A 20430-nucleotide genomic window follows, 5' to 3' on the forward strand; every position below is an offset into this window, starting at 1 on the left:
GTCGAAATTGAGAGTACTCAGAGATGTCAGACAGTGAAAACTGTCTGTGACCCAAATCACGTCAGCGAAAAAAAAGAAGCAACATCTGCCTCAGTTTATTCATATCAAGAGACAATAGCCAACACAACGGGTTGCCTGAGTGGCAAGGCGGTCATTATACCGTGAAATGAAAACTTCCCAGCAAGGCAGGTGTGCCAAGTTTTTTACCTTTATGTATAATTATGTGTTATCATACGCTGATTACTTGCAGTTTTACTTTTATAATGCCAGATTAGCGCACACGTTAAGTTTCACTATCACGAAAAGTCAAATCCTTAATGAACGGGATAACTATTTAATAATCGCTAATGATGATTGGCAGAAGTCTGCTTACGTAGAATCAGACTGTCATAATAAATAAAACAATAATTAATACACTATATGTCGAGCAACAAAACGAATGATTACGGTATTTACGGTCTATTGTGACAAGACTTGTCGTACGGTTCCATTACATTTGAACCCACGTACATTTGAACCCATGACAATTGCACCTGTATGCTATTGCACCTATGGATTTTTTTTTGTTTCACGGATAGTTAAACCCATACTAACCCTAACCCATGGGTTTTAGCACCCGCATATAGATTGAACCCGTGGATATACGCATGGGTTCAAATGTACGTGGGTTCAAATGTACGGTCACCTTGTCGTACGCAATAGCGAAATTTTCAATCGAAAGCCAAGAAACGAATTATGTGACGTAATCATTCCGTAAAGAAGGAGCTTCAGGGTTATTGATATTCAGCGACATACATTGCCAACTTTTCGGTTTTACATTTTTGGTTTACTCTGACATCTTGCATTCCATATCCTTAGGACGGACTAATGGGCTCTGCGAGATCTAGCAGAATAAAGACATTCCGATGACGCCGTTTCCGAAAATAAATCATTTTGGCATGCGTATCAATCGCACCTGTTCTTGTGTTATTTGCTTTGGGGAAATCATATAAGTCGGAGGCGCACGTTGATTTTTTCAGTTGGAGTTTCCGTAATTATCGCCAACAATCTTAATTTTTCGCAGTTTCGACAACTATCAACAGGTGAATGTCAATACTATCCAACCCGATAATTATCGCGCTTAGACTCTTGATTAATTACATCAGACACATCTTTATCTTATTGAAAGTACTTTTGTTTCTCGCAATGTCAAATGACTAAGCGTTTGGCCTAAATAACTAATCGTGATTTACGGACTAATATCAGGTCTCAACATTTTGTAAATTTTTCTTCATCATTTTCTATCATAACCTATTTCTTATTTCTATCTACAGCGAAATTACGGTTACGGACTATACAGTTACGGACTACGGTATTGGCAAGATCTGAAATAACATTCGCCCAACACTACTTTCAACAAACTTGCGGTCGAACAATCCACATTGTAGAAACGTTAACGTAAAAGGTTTCGACAATCAACAGCAGTTTTACGACTGATAGTGCGACTTTACAACGCCCGAACTCTAAAGAAATGTTCTCTTGCATGTTGAACGTCGTTCTAAATTGCCATATTTTCATAAACTACATTGACAGAACGTAATTACCCAGTGTATGACTAATGCAATTAAATACACGTAATGTTTGTTCAAATAATAATAGTAATACCTTGATTGGGAAGTTTGTTGCTTATGTTTTTATTACTCTCTACTTTTCTCTTCTTTGGAGTAGGGAATACTGAAGATTCTGAATCCGTACTGTTTGTGCTTCCGCGCATTCTACGCTTGATCATTTCTTGATTCAATGTACTTCCATAATAGACTTCATTAAAATTTGCATATTCGTCGCCAGATGATTCGGAGTCATGGTCCGTCATTCTGAAATTTCAAAATGCTATTATGTGTTGTATTCGGCGGTTTAGAATTAAACTTTTCTCTGACAAAATCGTGGTGAAGTAGTTAGATCTATTGATTTCATTGCTGCCTGTTGGGTGAGCATATTACCGTCATGCTACGGATTGTCTTATCATTAGCTAGTGGGTTGTATACTAAGTGTAAAATTGAAACTTCAAAAATTTGAGAAATAAATTATAAATTTCACCTTTGATAAACATCAGCGTAAATCTTTCTTTTCGTAACTTCATCTTCTGAAGAAAGACTTGATGTTGTGCTCTTTCGAATTTCATCCCAATCAAATGATAACTTTGGGCATATCGTTTTCAAGTCAAACTTGAATGAAATCGGTTTTTTGTTTTGTAATACAGTAAATTCATTCGTTTCGCTCGCCATTGTAACATATGTGGTGACATAAATTTTGTGGATCTTGTTTATATAACCGATTATATCTTTCGTGGGAAAATTAAAAAACTGATAAGAAATGTGTTATACATCTTATCAGCAATTGAAAGGATTGCTGATCAATCCTTTCATTTAGTAAAATTAAAAGAAATTCTCGATTGCTACTCAGATAGTACTTGATAACGATTACCGTATCTTTTAAAAATTTGCACTCAGGTTGAAAATATAGACATAGATATCAAGACAAAATGTAATCAAAGGTATGAAATGTTGATCAAATCAAGTAAAAATTTGAGTGTTCCGAAACTTTGTAATTACATTCGCACATATATTTTGTTATATCATGATATACAACTGAAAAGCCAGAAAAGTTTTCCGGTATAAAAACCTATTTTTCGCGACACAAGAGTACCTAACGTAAGGCAAGATGTAGCAGAGCGACAATGCTGCTAAATATTAGGCGAAACTTGTTTTTATGCCTGTTCTCTAATTGAACACTCCAAGTAAGTGGTCGAAACCTAGACATTTTGTTTCTGTTGACCTGAGCAATGAGCATCTCATCAATACACGTGCATTTGATTAAGTGAATATATATATACTCAGTGGTGGGATTCAGCCGGTTCGCACCGGTTCTATAGAACCGTCTCGTGGAATTTTATGAGTACAGCGAACCGGTTAGCATCCCTGAAAAAACATGACTTTTTGTAACAGAAACGGCTGAAAAATATGACTTTTGTGATGGAACCGGCTGACAAAAAATTTGAATCCAACCACTGTATATACTGTATATATACATGGCATATACTTGGACTATGTTTGCAAAATCGAAGAATATAACAATGCTCATGGCAGCTATTTTTAGGTATAGAATCACGGCGGTGGTTCGCAACCAATGGGGATTTAGGGGTTGTTAACGGGAAACAAACTCACACACAGTAAACACAATGAAAATCATAATACATGACACAGGGAGAAGAAAGCTGCCTATGCTGTCACAACTACACAAGAGTTTGATGAAACGTCCTGATGGTGTGATGTGTCATAATTGCGAAACGGTCGACACCAAATGACCACAAAATTCGATCTCCTAGATTGCTTCGAAAATGGCCTGTCTCCTGGCAGAGAGGTGTCACCTTTCCTCGCGATTAATACCAAAGCAAGCAAAAATTCCGCATACCTAGATCAAAATAACGAGCACAATGGTGATAAAAACAACGAGCACGTGGTGATCAAAACAACGAGCACACGCCACACATCAATGAAGTATTTCTGGAATGGCCAACCAGTCAGAGACTAAGAGCCGCATTTCGTACTTCATTACCGCGAAGAGCCACATTATAAACAAGAGCACATGAACATCAGATATACCTTTATTCATCTCTGCTAGAATGATAGTTTTTTGTGAATGTCACTAACCACGAACTTTCTGTAAGCCACGCCCTTCCACCAGTTGGTTGGCATAAAAACAGTTGAACATCCGACGCACAGCACGACTGTTTGAGCGTGACTGAATACCGTCGTAATCTTATAGCAACCTGGGCACTTTACATCCATGAAATACGAGTTTGGTTCTTGTGACATCTGGTCCCTACCATTAAAGCGCAATTGAGCTGGTCTTCGTCATAAAGATTTGATCATCTTCAACTCAGTTGCAGCCTCATCTGAGACTAGAGGGAATTTCAGGGGTGTGCTATTGTTTGATTTCTTCCAAGCATTATTCTTTGAAAACAAGTATAGAATAGGCATTGTGGAGATGAGAACGTTTCTAGCTCGCCCAACAAAAAAAAGGGACAACAATATACTACGCACAATTTTATTGGAATGTGCTTCGGGAGCACATTCTCCAGGTCCCTTGGAAGTTTTTATATACTGTATATGTAATTAGTTTTTTACTCTTCCTGTTACCAAGTAACCAATATGGGTCAGCATAATAAATCACTAAAGATAATATGTTTCGATTATAAAATGCAGTTTTTTATTTTATCATTTTCATCCGCATCCGAGGTAAATGTGCTTGTCGCTGTCTTTCTGGTATTTTTTTCCAACTTTGCCTTTTTACACGATGGTACTTGTAACCTGTGAAAGAAAATTTTAATACAACATTTTTGTAATCTTATAAACCAATGGTTAAATATAGGGAACTTTGTTATCACAATTTTGATGTTGGACATTGACAAACGAGTCGAACTAATAGCGTACTCGAAATTTTATTTTGAAATGATGGCAATTTTCTCAAAGTGTTAATAGCACATCATAAAACATAGCTCTGAATAAGAAGCAACGGATATGTGAGAAGCTATCGTGTATGTAAATGAAACACATTCTAGATTTACAATGTGTCCTGATTATTGGGCCCGAAGTGTTAATATGGTGTGTTTTGCTAAATTGTTGTTGTTGACTTGTTGTCTCCATAAAATAATGCACCAATCGTTTTCAAATTTACAGCACTTAAATATCGTTTATTCCTCTAGAAGGCTATCACTTTTATATTTTCCCGACGCCTATAAAATTCGATATTTCATGCAAAATTTTGTTATCACTGCAAATACTGCGCCGCCGCGTGGCGTCACTTCAAATCTCCCTCACATCTTTCCGACAAAGTCTTTGCTGTCTTCTCAACTCCAGTACTACCAATGTTAATGCGGCGGTTAGACTTGATTTGAAGCTTTCGAATGATCATATAACGGATTTCATTCTAAGTCTCATGGGTACTGCAGTTGGTATTCGTGTTCGTATATTTGAGCATTGTTCTTTTGTTTGGAAAAAAAATTATGGTTTATTGGACCGCAATTGTAATTATATATATTAGACAACTTCAAAATGCGCTGTAAAAAGAAAATAACCATGTTTTTGAGCATACCAGTCAAACAGATTATTACTAAACAAAAAGGGTACCCTCGTAGTATGTGATCCAAGATGGCGGACACCGGAACGTAGTATGTGTACCAGGTAGGGTTAGGCCATAATTTCAGGTACAAATACTACGGGAGTCACTTGGATAGTCCCCGAACTCGTAATAGAACTAAACTAAGGAAAACTGGATTAAAATTATGGCCTAACCCTAACCTGGTACACATACTATGTTCAGGTGTCCGCCATGTTGCTTCACATACTACGGGAGCGCCACAAAAAGTGTGAGAAGTACGTTACCTATATTTTTCTAATGCAAGCGACTCCTCCAGAGTTTCGGGAAGGGGTAGATCTTTTGTTTCGGGCAACAAGAGCGTTACAATTGACGCGACTAGAGCAATACCGCTTAAAATCAGAAATGGAACCAACTTCGAACTTTCACCTGTAAATTACGAATAATACCACAATATGCTAGGTTCGGTACATATTAATACAGCGCCCAGTTGTGGCAACTCATATAACTGTAATCTTATCCTATGAAGAGTGAATAATCTGGGTCAAGCTTACCAGTGAAAGCAATAAACGGCGCCATCAAACCACCAAAACGGGAAAGCGTTGCAGAGAATCCAAGTGCCGTGTTGCGGAGTTTTGTTGGAAAAAGCTCAGCTGGATACAAAAAAATCATTGCCATAGTAGATGAAATAAAAACCTTTCCGAGCATTGCAAACGCAATACTTACTGCGTTATCTGCAATAGGAAGTAAGATGATCAAGCTCATTTCAAACAACCTTGGAATAGCATTTCGAGTCTTTCGCTAAGCTATTCATGAAAATCCACAGTTTATCAACCAGAACAATATTCGCTACATATCTGATACTTTTTACCATATCATTACACAGTAGGCCCACGGTATTATGCAGTAAGTTTAACTCACAGTTGCCAAACACCGGGCAGAGTATTGAGCATAAACATGATATTGCATATGCTGCGGATAACGTAGATCTTCTACCAAATTTTTGCAGAAAATAAGGAGCAAAAATCCAGCCAGGAAGTTCTGCAGCGGCGGAAATAAAACAGTTCCAGTATTTGTTTCCTTCAAGGTTTGACGTATTAAATCCAAAACCATAATAAGATGTCAAAGTCGCGGTGCTATAACAATAGGAAATCAGGAGTTAACTAAAAATCTCCGTTTCTGACAAAGCTGTCCAATCTACGACAACCATTATTTATCCTATGTAATTTTAAAGTGGAAAGTCTTACATAATCCAACTGATAATGAAGCATCGCTTCAGCAATACTCGGTTTCTTAAAAGTATGATGAAATGAGTCTCCTTTGAATCCTTACTTTTTGTAGTCTGAATTGTGAATAGATTTGGTCAACACTAGTTTTAACGTGCTCTTTAATAATTGAAAACTAATACCTACACTAGATTTTGCGGGTGACGAAATCAAAAATATATTTTGCCTCAAAAGCTTTTGATTTGTCGTATTTTTTCGCATGATGAATTTCATGACTTTTGTAGCTTCAGCAATGCGACCCTTACTTGCAAGCCATCTTGGAGATTCAAAAATAATCCTTCATAACAAAATAAGTAATTATATATAGAAAAACATATTTAACATGATGAATAAAATGGTTCGAATAAGCTGGTACGCGTGGTTCCAAATCTAGTATGGCTATGATTGTTCTCAAACATACTATTGTGAAATCATTTTTTTGTTTTCAACCTCTTAACATCGGGCTCAAGCTTAAATTCGCTATTTCAACTTACATTATTTGAAGACTTACCAACAAGAAGGAATGTACAGAATACCAATCAAGCCAACGACTCTCAAAATCCATCGCCAATCTTGACATAGATATGCGATTGCTGGGACCAGCATGTACGAGAAAGATTCAAAAGAATAAATAAGACAGCTGATTGTAGCTCGTTTGTCAGTTTTGACCAATTCTTGTACTGATAAATTAAATTTATATGATAAATTCCGACAAGGCAAACCAGCTACATTGCTGAAAAGAACAGGGACCTCGTGACTCAGTTTCGGAGTTTCGAGTTTTGAAAAATGTGTAGCGTGATGCTTTATTTCCCTGTTTATTTGTCTTGCGGTGTGTATGACCTACAATTTCGAACAACGAAATTAATCTTTTGTACAATATTTAAAAAAATGCAAGTTGTCAAATTGGGCATAAAGAGAGTTAATTTGGTAACACTCTTGATGCAATGTATGTTTGCATTAAACTAAAGCCCTAAAACAATAATAATAAGTAATTTATACCTACAAGCATTTGATTATGTCTTACCATATAAAAATGCTGTACAAAATGCTGCTGCGTTGATTGCTCCTAATAACGTAAACCATATGACACAAGATGCAAAGTTTGGCGCAAAGCTATAAGCGATCATCAGTGACGATATAATCATACCGTAAATAATTGTTGGCTTCTTCCGTCCAAACCTGGAATTTCGTAAGAGTTATTTTCGATTAATGGTACGTATAACTGGCGTAGTTTTGTGCAACAAGGCTTTGGGATTTATCTTTAAATGTTCAAATGTTTCTCCCAGTGATGAGAATGTCCATGGAGTCTATAGAGGCGAAAAATAGCAGCTAGAAGATTATTACTTTTTAAAAGTTTTTAAGAGTCAATTTTGACTGCTGTGTTTCCATTCATGGGAACACTTTTTATAAAATATGGGCATATGACATTTTATTGTGTCACTTTTTTATTATATGCACGTGACCATCGTGCTAATGTTTTTGAGCATTCTACTTTTGTTTCCTAGTTAGTTGTTTGTAATCAAGTTGGATTTCAAGAGATGTGCAGTGTTTAGCAAATCGCTGTAGCCTACTTTATAATCGGCGTTTTTACTGTAATGTTAAAATTTCTAGAAAAGTAAAAATGTTTTTGTTTTGAGAGACATTTGTTGCTTAAAATAAATCTTGCATTCAACTTCATAGTTTTTTTTATGGTATGCAAATTGAACAAACCTGTCAACTATCATCCCTGCAATCAGACCACTAAACATTGGCCCTGCTGAAAATCCAAGCGTCAGAAGAATTCTTTGCCAATCATCATTACAGACCAAGTCAAACTAAAAACGAATCATGACTCCTGGTTGAGCTGAGAGGATGACTATTTAGGAAATATAAAAACACCATTTACAATCTTTTATCGTCGACTCATATAATATTATTTCTTAGCAGATGATTTGAAGGAAAATGTAATTTTAAATGCAGTTAAGCGTTTTAGCAGGGTTAATAGATTGCTCTTTACCTCCTCTGTCCCAGTTTTTACCCCATCTTTTGCATTGTATACCCATCCGTCTTTGCAATATTCATTAGCATAGCTCCCGGTGGTGTTAAGTGTGATGTTGTGGTTTGAAACATTGACATACCTAAATTTAACTGTGACGTTTTACGTTTACCGGATATCCCAAAAAAAATCTCTTCTAGAATTGAACATTGTTGTATATATATATATATATATATATATATGGTGACCGTACATTTGAACCCATGTACATTTGTACCCATGCGTATATCCACGGGTTCAATCTATATGCGGGTGCTAAAACCCATGGGTTAGGGTTAGTATGGGTTTAACTATCCGTGAAACAAAAAAAATTCCATAGGTGCAATAGCATACAGGTGCAATTGTCATGGGTTCAAATGTACGTGGGTTCAAATGTAATGGAACCTATATATATATATATTCGCATAATATCATGTTTGAGGCAGCTACTGAATTATGATGCCACAAAAGCCAACAGAATTTAAGATCGAAACGCAAATACAATGAAATAAACATAGCATATATCATCAAAAACATACCTTTTGCATTTTGAAAATTCATTCCCATTCGGTCCCTCATGTGGAATGTAACGTAACAAGATTGATCTCGAGATATTCCTTTCTATCTGAAAACATGTTTGCATTTTTTCAAATGTAGTTAAAATAATATAAAGGATGTCGGCTCCGAGGGCCACAAAATTATTTTTGCATTGTTCGCGAGCCACAATAGTGCCAAGAATAGGTAAAACAGTGCAACTGTAATGTCGTTGAATCATCAAAATGCCGGAAACAAAGTGCAAGTTTTCTAATGAGTTTAAGAATGAGAACAATTCCCATTATTTGAAGCGAAGGCCAATAGAAAGAGAGAGTTTATTTTTATTTGTCAAACCGAGGATTTCGTAGTAAGATTTACAGCTAATTTTGATGCCTGCAATCTACCCACAATGGTAGGAAAACGTTTAAACTATTACTAACCCCCAGAATCGAACCAAGTTTGACTTGTCCAATCCGCGCCGTCCCGGTTTTTGGCTTCAGAGATATGGTAAGCCTACTTATTCCCCATTCTTGACGTCTGTGCTGGGACCAACTCGTTCAGATCAAATATAGAGGACTTGCACGGGTCACGTGACTTTGTTACTGGACGGCAATAAAACAAAATCGTCCATTTGGCTCCTGTCAGTTGCAAGTCGGATTATACGTTTCCGTTTTGTTTGGCTGTTGAAAATGGTTATTTCGTATTGTTCCGTTGGCTGCACGTATAGTATAGACTATAGACAACGAAATGGATCTTCAGTTATATTCCCCTGTTTTCAAAAGATCCGGAACGTCGCGCAATGTGGATATCATCTATTGGCAGATCTGCTTGGTGTCAAGTCCAGAAGCCATCTCACTTGTGTTTAACTGTTTGCGGACAGCACTTCGTTGATGGTGAGTCATCATGTGCCGTTATCGAATTTTTAAATATTCATAAGCTCCCTCATTTCAATGGAAAGCAGATGACAAACTACTGTTATTGGTAGGCCTAGGCGTAGGCCTACTTGCAGACTTGACTCGTGTAAGGTATTAATCAATAATTGCCATAAGGTATTGTTTTCCTAGTTAGCAGGTAATCTATTAGTAATTGTGAAAAGTTGAATAGATAACTAAAGTTTAACGCCAGTGCTCATGCAAAAAATAACCAGAATTCAATTGAATTCGCCATCTAAGAGTACGCTCGCCACCGCATCTCTGATCCCACTGGGAGTTTCACAGCTTCCAATCCCATGCGGGGATAGTTATGTGCGAGTGGATTGCAGCTCTCCTCCCACTGAGGGTGGTTCACACGACCGCTGGTCGATTACGACATCCCCCACCATCAAGTATATGCTTCTAAAACAAATAACTGGCTAACTAATCCCGACATAGAAATGGTAATCGTACGATGCTGCACCTTGCAATCTGTCCCCAACCAATGATAAATTCTATCCTGAAAACTACCCACATTGGTAGGCATAGTTGCGTTTTAAATTGAAAGAAATCTTCATTAATGGTCAAATTGGTCTGATTGTTTTGTTAGTTAGCAGGTAATTTATTACTGATCTGATACACAAACTTGGCACTGTCAAATGATGATAAGTGTTTAATTTATTTTCAGGAAAAAGGGAAGATAACCCATTATCAGCTGCTTATATGTCCCATCGAAACACATGTAAGATGGCTTCTGGACTTGACACCAAGCAGTTCTGCCAATACAATAGGCAATGGATGATATCCACATTGCGCGACGTTCCGGATCTTTTAAAATTAGTGGAATATAACTGAAGATCCATTTCGTTGTCTATACTATACGTACAGCCAACGGAACAATACGAAATAATCATTTTCAACGGTGACCGTACATTTGAACCTACGTACATTTGAACCCATGTGTATATTCGCGAGTTCAATCTATATGCGGGTGCTAAACCCATGGGTTAGGGTTAGTATGAGTTCAAATATCCGTAAAACAACAAAAATTTTCATAGGTGCAATAGTGTGCAGGTGCAATCGTCGTGGGTTCAAATGTACGTGGGTTCAAATGTAATGGAACCATTTTCAACAGCCAAACAAAACGGAAACGTATAATCCGACTTGCAACTGACAGGAGCCAAATGGACGTTTTTGTTTCATTGCCGTCTAGTAACAAAGTCACGTGACCCGTGCAAGTCCTCTATATACTACTACGTTCAGATACATCTTTAAAATATTTTTACTTGGTGTTTCATATCGCCGATAAGCGTTTAAAGCAAATACTAACCAAATGGAGCTTGTATATGTATGCAAATTTGTTTCAATATATATAAAATACATTGTGAAGATCAACAATGCATAAATATTTATGTAGGTAGATTCTAGACCAGGCACGCTTTTTGGACCGGGTGCCAAAAAATTTGTCTACTTAGACTGGCTGCCATGTAAGTGTGACGTAAAAAGTTACATTTTATAAACAATATTTACACTGTTACAAAAGCAAAAGTGGAAAACAGTGAGCCTCGTGCCAAAACGAAATATAATCCCAATCTCAACAAATTCCTTGAGCTATTTTTAGCCCAACATCAAAATTTGGTTTTAGTTTGGTTGTGGCAGCATCATGCGGGCCAGACTGAACTACCCAACGAGCCGGATTTGGCCCGCGGGCCGTAGTTTGCTCATGTCATATGTCTGTTGTAGACGGTTTGCACAAACGAGTTTGACTAACATTCACTGCCCAGGACGTAACCTGCAACAGCTGAGCTATGGCGCCATTGGTAACCAATTGCCACAGTTGCCCAGATATGAGGATATTTCTTTATACATTGACTTTGAATTAGATTCTGTGTAGCAACTAATAAAAACGACGGGAATGTTGTTAAACTACTGAGAGGGGTTCTACGTACAATTTGTGAAAGGCGTAATCATGTTCATTCTAACATTTGTCGTGAGTTGCATAAGCAAATACTCAAACTCATTCACCTAAACTCTCTCTACAAACAGTCACTAAAAATGTTGAGGTTTTCTATATACAACTTCTCTCTGTGTACTACGCTCTGTACAAGCAACTAAACGAAAATATGGGTGAGTTCATTCACATACCCCTTGAGAGCCAAGCTTCACCGACTGGCGCTACGTATAGATTTGCAAACCTATAACACAAGCCTACATTTTCTGGTTTTTAGTTTATTTATTCAATCAATAGACGAAAGAACATATGCAGGAACAAATGACGAAATTGGCAAAAAAACACATCTAAACATTTAAATTTAATTTTGTGAAATATATCGTCTGTAAGAATCAGATTCCATCAACCGAAATATATGATCTTGAGCTTCCTGGAACATTTCTGAGGTTGGATTCTGCAGCTTTTCTGTTATCATTGAACGTATTTTTGATGTAATATTAACCTGAAAATATAAAAGATTATCCATTAGGCATTGACGTATTTGAATAATTTGGAGCCGGAAGGTTTTTTTTAGACTGAATCAGAACAAACCAACCAACAACCAAATCATATGGGTGGCAATGTTTTCATTGAAAATGGAGGGACCTGAGCCCTGGCAAAGACCAATGAATGACTCGCTCCAGCAGCAGTAGATAAAATTTCAAGGATATGATGGATGTTTCGCCTATATATATGGCCGTTCACTCAAAAATCAAAAAAAAAATAGTGCTGATAAAGACTGAATGTCAAATCATACCTCACACTCTGCATCAGAGTGGATATATTTTTTGTAGATCGCAGACGCAAGTTTACGTTGTTTTGTTGTCTTCTTATTTTTGTAACTTTCACATTCAGTCCAAAAATCAAGATTTTCCTCACTGTGCTCTATTGCAAGAAATGCGCGAAAGGAAGCACATTTACCTTCAAAAAATAAAAAATATACATTAATATATATATATGTATTTTCAAAACAATGAGAGAGAAAGGTAATAAACCTAACCGCCGAAGAATACTGGCAAATGATAAAATGTAGATTATGTGAAAACAGTTTTAAAACAGAATATTACATTAATTCGTATCTGATTATAACCAGGATTAATCTAGGTTTAATTTAAAATCGATTCACGGGAATATTCTACAAACCTTTATCTTTCAAAATAGCTAGCAGTCCATTCGCTGACGAAGAATTGGAGGAACAAGACGATACGTTAATAATATTACTTTCCAGTGCTGTGTAGCCTTTCTTCTCCTCGTTCTTATGTTTTCTTGACTTGACACGACTAAATTAATGTTGAAAAAATATATTTGAAAAACATTAGAATATATGAGGTAAGAAATGTATCAGCACAAGTGACACAAATAGTTTACACTTATACAAGTTAAACTTTTTTTCATTTTCAACTTCAATCATTAACATAAAAATAAACTAGCAGCAGCACAGAAGCTACAAGATTTGTGTATGATTTCATATGTCAGTTATAAGAAAAGCAAAGAATCTTTTCACTTCAGTAAATGCCCATGTACTGTTCCTAGCAAAAGTGTGTATGCTTCATTTAACTTATCTAGGCTATTGCATTTGATCAATACAGGGCACAGGGTTACTAATTCAACAAACCGACTTATGGAACCCTGTACTACAAACATCCAAATATTTCGATTCAAAGTAAGATATATTTATGTTTGTCACGGTAAGAGTCAAATAAGGTAAGAAAAAAGACTTTTGTTACTTACAATATCTTTTTAATCTTTTCTGTTTCGATCCAATCAATTTTACTCGAAATATTTTTGTTGTTTTGTAGTTCTTCTTTCGTTTTCAAATCTGATTCGGAAGAACATGACCGACTTCTTATTCGTTTTGGATCAACATCGCTTGATGACGTAACACTAACGATTTCCACGCGATCATTGTCATAATTTTGCGACCTCGAGCTATTTATTTCAGATGACACGATATCACTCGGTGCCCCAAGTTCGAATTTTTGAGGAAAATCTGAAAATGAAAAAATTAAATAATGCAAACTTCCTCACATCGACCCAAGGTGAACGCATGCTTGAATCTACTTACCAATGAAATCAGGATAATATAAGGTGAACTTCTCATTCCCAGCCTGTAACAAAGAAATTATAATGTTTATATATTATATTTTTTTAATTTATTGGTTCAGTTTGTTTAAACGTATAGATTCGTCGGAATATTTATAAGATTGCCTTTGCATTGTGCTGTGACGCCGCTTCAATAATAAAAAAATCGAATATCGGAACAATTAGTTTATAAAATCTACATACCGATTTTTGCATACGAAAACTCTCCGACTTATTAAAATATCTTTTGCTGCTTGTGCGTTCATATCCGTTAATGCTTCTTTTTGCAGATCGTCGAAGAATCGGCGATTCACATCCGGGAACCATTTGTCTCAATTGCGCGAGTTGTTTTTTCCCGTCATGATATGTTCGTCTTCGGACTATTCTCGCCGACTTTTGCAAATTTGCACCGTATGTAACGGACGCCAAACACAGCGGTGTACCGGGAGTGTTGCTAGGACGACAGGGAATGGAGTTACCAGCATATAACGGGGGCTTGCAAATTTGAAATGTCTGTTCCTGCTCTTCAGTCAAAAACACATCATCATTATCTTCATCTTCAAATTGTATTGGTTTGATTTGGTGCTTCATATCATGTTGTGGTCTGAATGGCGTTTGCTGGTCTATATCATTTTCTATATATCTATACTTTTGTAGTTTTTCTCTCGTTGTAATGAATTGCAAGTTATTTTGCGCTGATGTCCTTAGTCGATGTTCGTTCAATTTACGCTTTTTGTGTCGAACACCACCTTTTCTATTAAGTTTACGTTTATATCCGCCTTTTGGTGTATTGTTCAATTCTCGGTTGTTTCGATGACTTCTTTGAATTTTCAGCACTACAACACCGGAACAAGATCTATATAGAGGCAAAATACCAGTTGGCAATTTTGTTCATTGCAAAAATATATAAATAATAACCTAAAAATAACACTTACCTCAGTAAATTTTGAAATTCAAAATTAGTCCGGTTATTAACAATTGACCCATTGATTGACAATATTACGTCTCGTTCACGGAGTCCGACGGAATAAGCTTGTGATCCTGAAAATAAAAGGTTTATATACATTTTAATCAAAGTAAACTAGTAAGAAACGCAAGGCAACAACTCTCTTAGGCTTTAATAAGAAAAGGAGCATTTTGAGTAAAATAGATCAGCTGGTATGTTTTGTATTGATATCGTACGAAAATTTACACATCTGACTAAGCTTTAAAAGTCTCATGGTTTTGTGACAAAATTAGTTGCTTGTGCATTAGGATTTTTCGGAAGCGACATCAACTTATTATAAAACTCACTCGACTCGGTTAGAACCCCTTACCTTCTGTGACTGATGAAACACATGGTGGCGATTGTGTTTGTGCGCCAAATTGAACATCTCTTACAATGGCATTAGTCGATAATTGGATCTAAAAATAGAAATATTTTTATTGAATAATGTTATAATATATATTGTCTATCGGCAGAAGAACCGTTCTATGTATCGTACATGAGTTTGACAGTGTTTGGGGCATAATTAGTGATGAAAGCTTGATGCGTCCGACGTTTCCCAATTTCATGCTTTGAGATTAATAGTAATTGTTCCGAACTAACCTCCTTATGTTCGATCATTTTTCTGCTCGGCGTGAATCCAGCTTGTGATTTGTCATTTTGTGATGTCTCTGCTGGGAACTGATTATAATTCATTGTCTTTACCTTGTTTTCTCCTGATGTCAGAAATGAGAAAGTACATTTATTTATTCATTTTATTCTTATATTATTACGAGTCCCGAGTGAATGAGAGATTTCAAACAAATTTGAATCCATGCGTTCCAAGCAAGACTTTTCCGTCGACCTACTTACCAACACATCATTTGCATAAAATATGCGATAAAATTAACATTTTGTATACACTAAGTTATCATATTTGCATAATAATTATCTTACTGCTGAGGCTTTGATTCGGTTTCACAGCAAGATGTTTTCGTCGTCCTATGTTCTCACCGAGCAAGTAATATGAACCTTGAATTATCTGTGAAATAATGTTGAATTAATTGGAATGACTGACATGACACTGACATTTTAAGCAGAAACGACGTATTACCGTTGCTTGAGATCAAAACAATAACGATTTGGAATATGTGGTTGTTCGTTTAAAATCGAGAATAACAGTTCAATTTTTGAATATTATTACGTTAATAATAAAAATGATGCAAGTTACCTCATTATTCGTCATAAACTTCCGAAGTCCAAAGCTTGTGCATCCTTTAAAATTCACCGGAGTCATAGCCTGTGACCAGACTTCAATCAGCAATCTTCTATTCAATGCCATCCGAGACAAGTTACTAGAATTTTAATTTTTTCATGTAAATTTTTAATTTAAAACCTAAACTATTAGATCAAGATATTCTTTTTTTTTCAGCAAAAGGTTCGGCCATTCCGTGTATGTCAAAACTTGACAAATTATAATCGTAATGGTATTATCAGTACTTACAAAGAGACCGTCTCGTGGAGAATGGTTTCTTTTGCTGCCATGTGCACCTTCATGATATGTTCAGCATGTGTTTCGCTCTTTTCCGAAATTAGGGAAATCTAAAAATAATATGCGATTACTTTCACATGTTACCTGAAATTTACGACGAAAATCTACCAGTAAATTTTTGTTGAGCAATTTTAAAATAACAAAGTCCAGATCCTGATTCTAGCATTCATATTATCAAATTATCCATTTACATAATATATCTTATTGTCGCGATACAAATGAACATACCAGCATACGTCACTTGATTAGTACAGGTAAGGACGTAATTAAGTTTGGACTTACCTTTATGTAAATGCTGGATCCTATTGAAGACAAAATGTTTCTAATTCCCAACAGAGTGACAGTCAACTTCTTGGCCGTTCCACATGCCACCAATTTGATTTGACCTTGATAAATATCAGGTATTATTCCATGATTGAATTTTTGTTTTAGACGGTTAGAAAAAACATGACAAAATAGATTTCGATACATAATTCCGAAAGCATCAAATCATGGAAAAAAAATTAGGCATCGCTTAAAAATTGAACATTATTCAATATACTACAAATCATCACTTACCTCGCATTGTTAGGCGCCAATAACAACAACGTTCCTCCTCACAAATTGCTTAGATAAAATCAGTAAGAAATAATTAAATATAAAACTGCAATGACAACGCATATGTTTAAACATACGTCGACAATATTACGAATTAAGTGAAGGTTTGTCTCTGGCACGCTAAATCATATATATCTTTCGCTGATCTGTCTCCTGGATTCGTTTGCTAATACTATTTGCACGGAAGCCTGACCTAGGTATCAAATGTCACCTTTCTACTTCGCGATACGTTTCTCCTTGACTAAGCAGTCTAAATAATCGTGAAAAGTAGAACTGCAAACACTTCGTTGTTTGCGAAGGAAGATGAATCAAGTGACGTCAAAATTTCAAAGCGGATTACACTGCTGGAATCTTTTTGAACCAACTAAATTTTTTGATGATTTCTGACATGCTGGGTTTTCTAGTGCTGAAATTTTGTGGCGATGCATGGCGGAAATTGTTTTCTGCTATTCACTGGCAGACTTTCCGTTTTAAGTTCGGATACATCAAGCCGGGTCAAACAGGATCCACATCTAATAAGCCATATAATACTCGAATATTTTACTTTCACTTAAATTTACATGGTAACCCATTGTCAAACTAAATCCGAGTTTATTATTTTCACTGCAGCCGCCGTAATATTCCACAATATTATATATATATATTCAATACTTTCTCGATTCGCACTCAATAACTCTGGTCTAGGTTTAACCTGCCGGCACCCACATTTCAATGAATGAGATACTGTTGAAATCTTCAACTGTCGAAATTGAGAGTACTCAGAGATGTCAGACAGTGAAAACTGTCTGTGACCCAAATCACGTCAGCGAAAAAAAAGAAGCAACATCTGCCTCAGTTTATTCATATCAAGAGACAATAGCCAACACAACGGGTTGCCTGAGTGGCAAGGCGGTCATTATACCGTGAAATGAAAACTTCCCAGCAAGGCAGGTGTGCCAAGTTTTTTACCTTTATGTATAATTATGTGTTATCATACGCTGATTACTTGCAGTTTTACTTTTATAATGCCAGATTAGCGCACACGTTAAGTTTCACTATCACGAAAAGTCAAATCCTTAATGAACGGGATAACTATTTAATAATCGCTAATGATGATTGGCAGAAGTCTGCTTACGTAGAATCAGACTGTCATAATAAATAAAACAATAATTAATACACTATATGTCGAGCAACAAAACGAATGATTACGGTATTTACGGTCTATTGTGACAAGACTTGTCGTACGGTTCCATTACATTTGAACCCACGTACATTTGAACCCATGACAATTGCACCTGTATGCTATTGCACCTATGGATTTTTTTTTGTTTCACGGATAGTTAAACCCATACTAACCCTAACCCATGGGTTTTAGCACCCGCATATAGATTGAACCCGTGGATATACGCATGGGTTCAAATGTACGTGGGTTCAAATGTACGGTCACCTTGTCGTACGCAATAGCGAAATTTTCAATCGAAAGCCAAGAAACGAATTATGTGACGTAATCATTCCGTAAAGAAGGAGCTTCAGGGTTATTGATATTCAGCGACATACATTGCCAACTTTTCGGTTTTACATTTTTGGTTTACTCTGACATCTTGCATTCCATATCCTTAGGACGGACTAATGGGCTCTGCGAGATCTAGCAGAATAAAGACATTCCGATGACGCCGTTTCCGAAAATAAATCATTTTGGCATGCGTATCAATCGCACCTGTTCTTGTGTTATTTGCTTTGGGGAAATCATATAAGTCGGAGGCGCACGTTGATTTTTTCAGTTGGAGTTTCCGTAATTATCGCCAACAATCTTAATTTTTCGCAGTTTCGACAACTATCAACAGGTGAATGTCAATACTATCCAACCCGATAATTATCGCGCTTAGACTCTTGATTAATTACATCAGACACATCTTTATCTTATTGAAAGTACTTTTGTTTCTCGCAATGTCAAATGACTAAGCGTTTGGCCTAAATAACTAATCGTGATTTACGGACTAATATCAGGTCTCAACATTTTGTAAATTTTTCTTCATCATTTTCTATCATAACCTATTTCTTATTTCTATCTACAGCGAAATTACGGTTACGGACTATACAGTTACGGACTACGGTATTGGCAAGATCTGAAATAACATTCGCCCAACACTACTTTCAACAAACTTGCGGTCGAACAATCCACATTGTAGAAACGTTAACGTAAAAGGTTTCGACAATCAACAGCAGTTTTACGACTGATAGTGCGACTTTACAACGCCCGAACTCTAAAGAAATGTTCTCTTGCATGTTGAACGTCGTTCTAAATTGCCATATTTTCATAAACTACATTGACAGAACGTAATTACCCAGTGTATGACTAATGCAATTAAATACACGTAATGTTTGTTCAAATAATAATAGTAATACCTTGATTGGGAAGTTTGTTGCTTATGTTTTTATTACTCTCTACTTTTCTCTTCTTTGGAGTAGGGAATACTGAAGATTCTGAATCCGTACTGTTTGTGCTTCCGCGCATTCTACGCTTGATCATTTCTTGATTCAATGTACTTCCATAATAGACTTCATTAAAATTTGCATATTCGTCGCCAGATGATTCGGAGTCATGGTCCGTCATTCTGAAATTTCAAAATGCTATTATGTGTTGTATTCGGCGGTTTAGAATTAAACTTTTCTCTGACAAAATCGTGGTGAAGTAGTTAGATCTATTGATTTCATTGCTGCCTGTTGGGTGAGCATATTACCGTCATGCTACGGATTGTCTTATCATTAGCTAGTGGGTTGTATACTAAGTGTAAAATTGAAACTTCAAAAATTTGAGAAATAAATTATAAATTTCACCTTTGATAAACATCAGCGTAAATCTTTCTTTTCGTAACTTCATCTTCTGAAGAAAGACTTGATGTTGTGCTCTTTCGAATTTCATCCCAATCAAATGATAACTTTGGGCATATCGTTTTCAAGTCAAACTTGAATGAAATCGGTTTTTTGTTTTGTAATACAGTAAATTCATTCGTTTCGCTCGCCATTGTAACATATGTGGTGACATAAATTTTGTGGATCTTGTTTATATAACCGATTATATCTTTCGTGGGAAAATTAAAAAACTGATAAGAAATGTGTTATACATCTTATCAGCAATTGAAAGGATTGCTGATCAATCCTTTCATTTAGTAAAATTAAAAGAAATTCTCGATTGCTACTCAGATAGTACTTGATAACGATTACCGTATCTTTTAAAAATTTGCACTCAGGTTGAAAATATAGACATAGATATCAAGACAAAATGTAATCAAAGGTATGAAATGTTGATCAAATCAAGTAAAAATTTGAGTGTTCCGAAACTTTGTAATTACATTCGCACATATATTTTGTTATATCATGATATACAACTGAAAAGCCAGAAAAG

At 36.1% G+C, this 20430-nt stretch overlaps 4 protein-coding genes across 4 annotated transcripts; all 4 read right to left on the reverse strand.

The window, feature by feature from the left end:
- Positions 1-1624: 1624 nt before the first annotated feature.
- LOC144419999 (uncharacterized) lies at positions 1625-2292 on the reverse strand. Its single transcript, XM_078110291.1, has 2 exons — positions 2077-2292; positions 1625-1853 (listed from the first exon to the last, which is right to left on the reverse strand). The coding sequence occupies exons 1-2, from the start codon at positions 2262-2264 to the stop codon at positions 1625-1627; spliced, it is 417 nt and encodes a 138-aa protein (XP_077966417.1). The 5' UTR covers positions 2265-2292.
- Positions 2293-2660: 368 nt separating this feature from the next.
- Positions 2661-9037, reverse strand: LOC144419868 (organic cation transporter protein-like). Its single transcript, XM_078109982.1, has 11 exons — positions 8955-9037; positions 8398-8518; positions 8112-8215; positions 7426-7580; positions 6913-7081; positions 6549-6699; positions 6384-6478; positions 6058-6272; positions 5691-5870; positions 5424-5565; positions 2661-4349 (listed from the first exon to the last, which is right to left on the reverse strand). The coding sequence occupies exons 3-11, from the start codon at positions 8147-8149 to the stop codon at positions 4232-4234; spliced, it is 1263 nt and encodes a 420-aa protein (XP_077966108.1). The 5' UTR covers positions 8150-8215; positions 8398-8518; positions 8955-9037; the 3' UTR covers positions 2661-4231.
- Positions 9038-12079: 3042 nt separating this feature from the next.
- On the reverse strand, positions 12080-17159 carry LOC144419997 (uncharacterized). Its single transcript, XM_078110289.1, has 14 exons — positions 17007-17159; positions 16731-16834; positions 16401-16498; positions 16128-16251; positions 15854-15938; positions 15521-15633; positions 15249-15336; positions 14868-14973; positions 14137-14788; positions 13916-13958; positions 13582-13840; positions 12994-13130; positions 12608-12771; positions 12080-12313 (listed from the first exon to the last, which is right to left on the reverse strand). Exons 1-14 carry the CDS (start codon positions 17011-17013, stop codon positions 12173-12175), a joined length of 2121 nt encoding a protein of 706 aa, XP_077966415.1. The 5' UTR covers positions 17014-17159; the 3' UTR covers positions 12080-12172.
- A 2251-nt stretch (positions 17160-19410) lies between these two features.
- Positions 19411-20078, reverse strand: LOC120336687 (uncharacterized). Its single transcript, XM_039404421.2, has 2 exons — positions 19863-20078; positions 19411-19639 (listed from the first exon to the last, which is right to left on the reverse strand). The coding sequence occupies exons 1-2, from the start codon at positions 20048-20050 to the stop codon at positions 19411-19413; spliced, it is 417 nt and encodes a 138-aa protein (XP_039260355.2). The 5' UTR covers positions 20051-20078.
- Between the last annotated feature and the right edge of the window lie 352 nt (positions 20079-20430).

This window comes from Styela clava, chromosome 2, assembly GCF_964204865.1.
Source record: "Styela clava chromosome 2, kaStyClav1.hap1.2, whole genome shotgun sequence".
Classification (NCBI taxonomy): Eukaryota; Metazoa; Chordata; class Ascidiacea; order Stolidobranchia; family Styelidae; genus Styela; species Styela clava.

What these genes read in the sequence shown, in the direction of transcription:
- LOC120336687 (XM_039404421.2), bottom strand. Translation starts at nt 20,050, where the DNA reads ATGGCGAGCGAAACGAATGAATTTACTGTATTACAAAACAAAAAACCG. An exon ending in TACGCTGATGTTTATCAAAG is followed by an intron (nt 19,640 to 19,862) that starts GTGAAATTTATA and finishes TTGAAATTTCAG; the next exon opens with AATGACGGACCATGACTCCG.
- LOC144419997 (XM_078110289.1), bottom strand. An exon ending in AAATGATCGAACATAAGGAG is followed by an intron (nt 15,337 to 15,520) that starts GTTAGTTCGGAA and finishes TTCTATTTTTAG; the next exon opens with ATCCAATTATCGACTAATGC. An exon ending in AGCTATTTTGAAAGATAAAG is followed by an intron (nt 12,772 to 12,993) that starts GTTTGTAGAATA and finishes TATTTTTTGAAG; the next exon opens with GTAAATGTGCTTCCTTTCGC.
- LOC144419868 (XM_078109982.1), bottom strand. Translation starts at nt 8,149, where the DNA reads ATGTTTAGTGGTCTGATTGCAGGGATGATAGTTGACAG. An exon ending in CTGTACATTCCTTCTTGTTG is followed by an intron (nt 6,700 to 6,912) that starts GTAAGTCTTCAA and finishes TTTGTTATGAAG; the next exon opens with GATTATTTTTGAATCTCCAA. An exon ending in TTCATTATCAGTTGGATTAT is followed by an intron (nt 6,273 to 6,383) that starts GTAAGACTTTCC and finishes CTATTGTTATAG; the next exon opens with CACCGCGACTTTGACATCTT.
- LOC144419999 (XM_078110291.1), bottom strand. Translation starts at nt 2,264, where the DNA reads ATGGCGAGCGAAACGAATGAATTTACTGTATTACAAAACAAAAAACCG. An exon ending in TACGCTGATGTTTATCAAAG is followed by an intron (nt 1,854 to 2,076) that starts GTGAAATTTATA and finishes TTGAAATTTCAG; the next exon opens with AATGACGGACCATGACTCCG.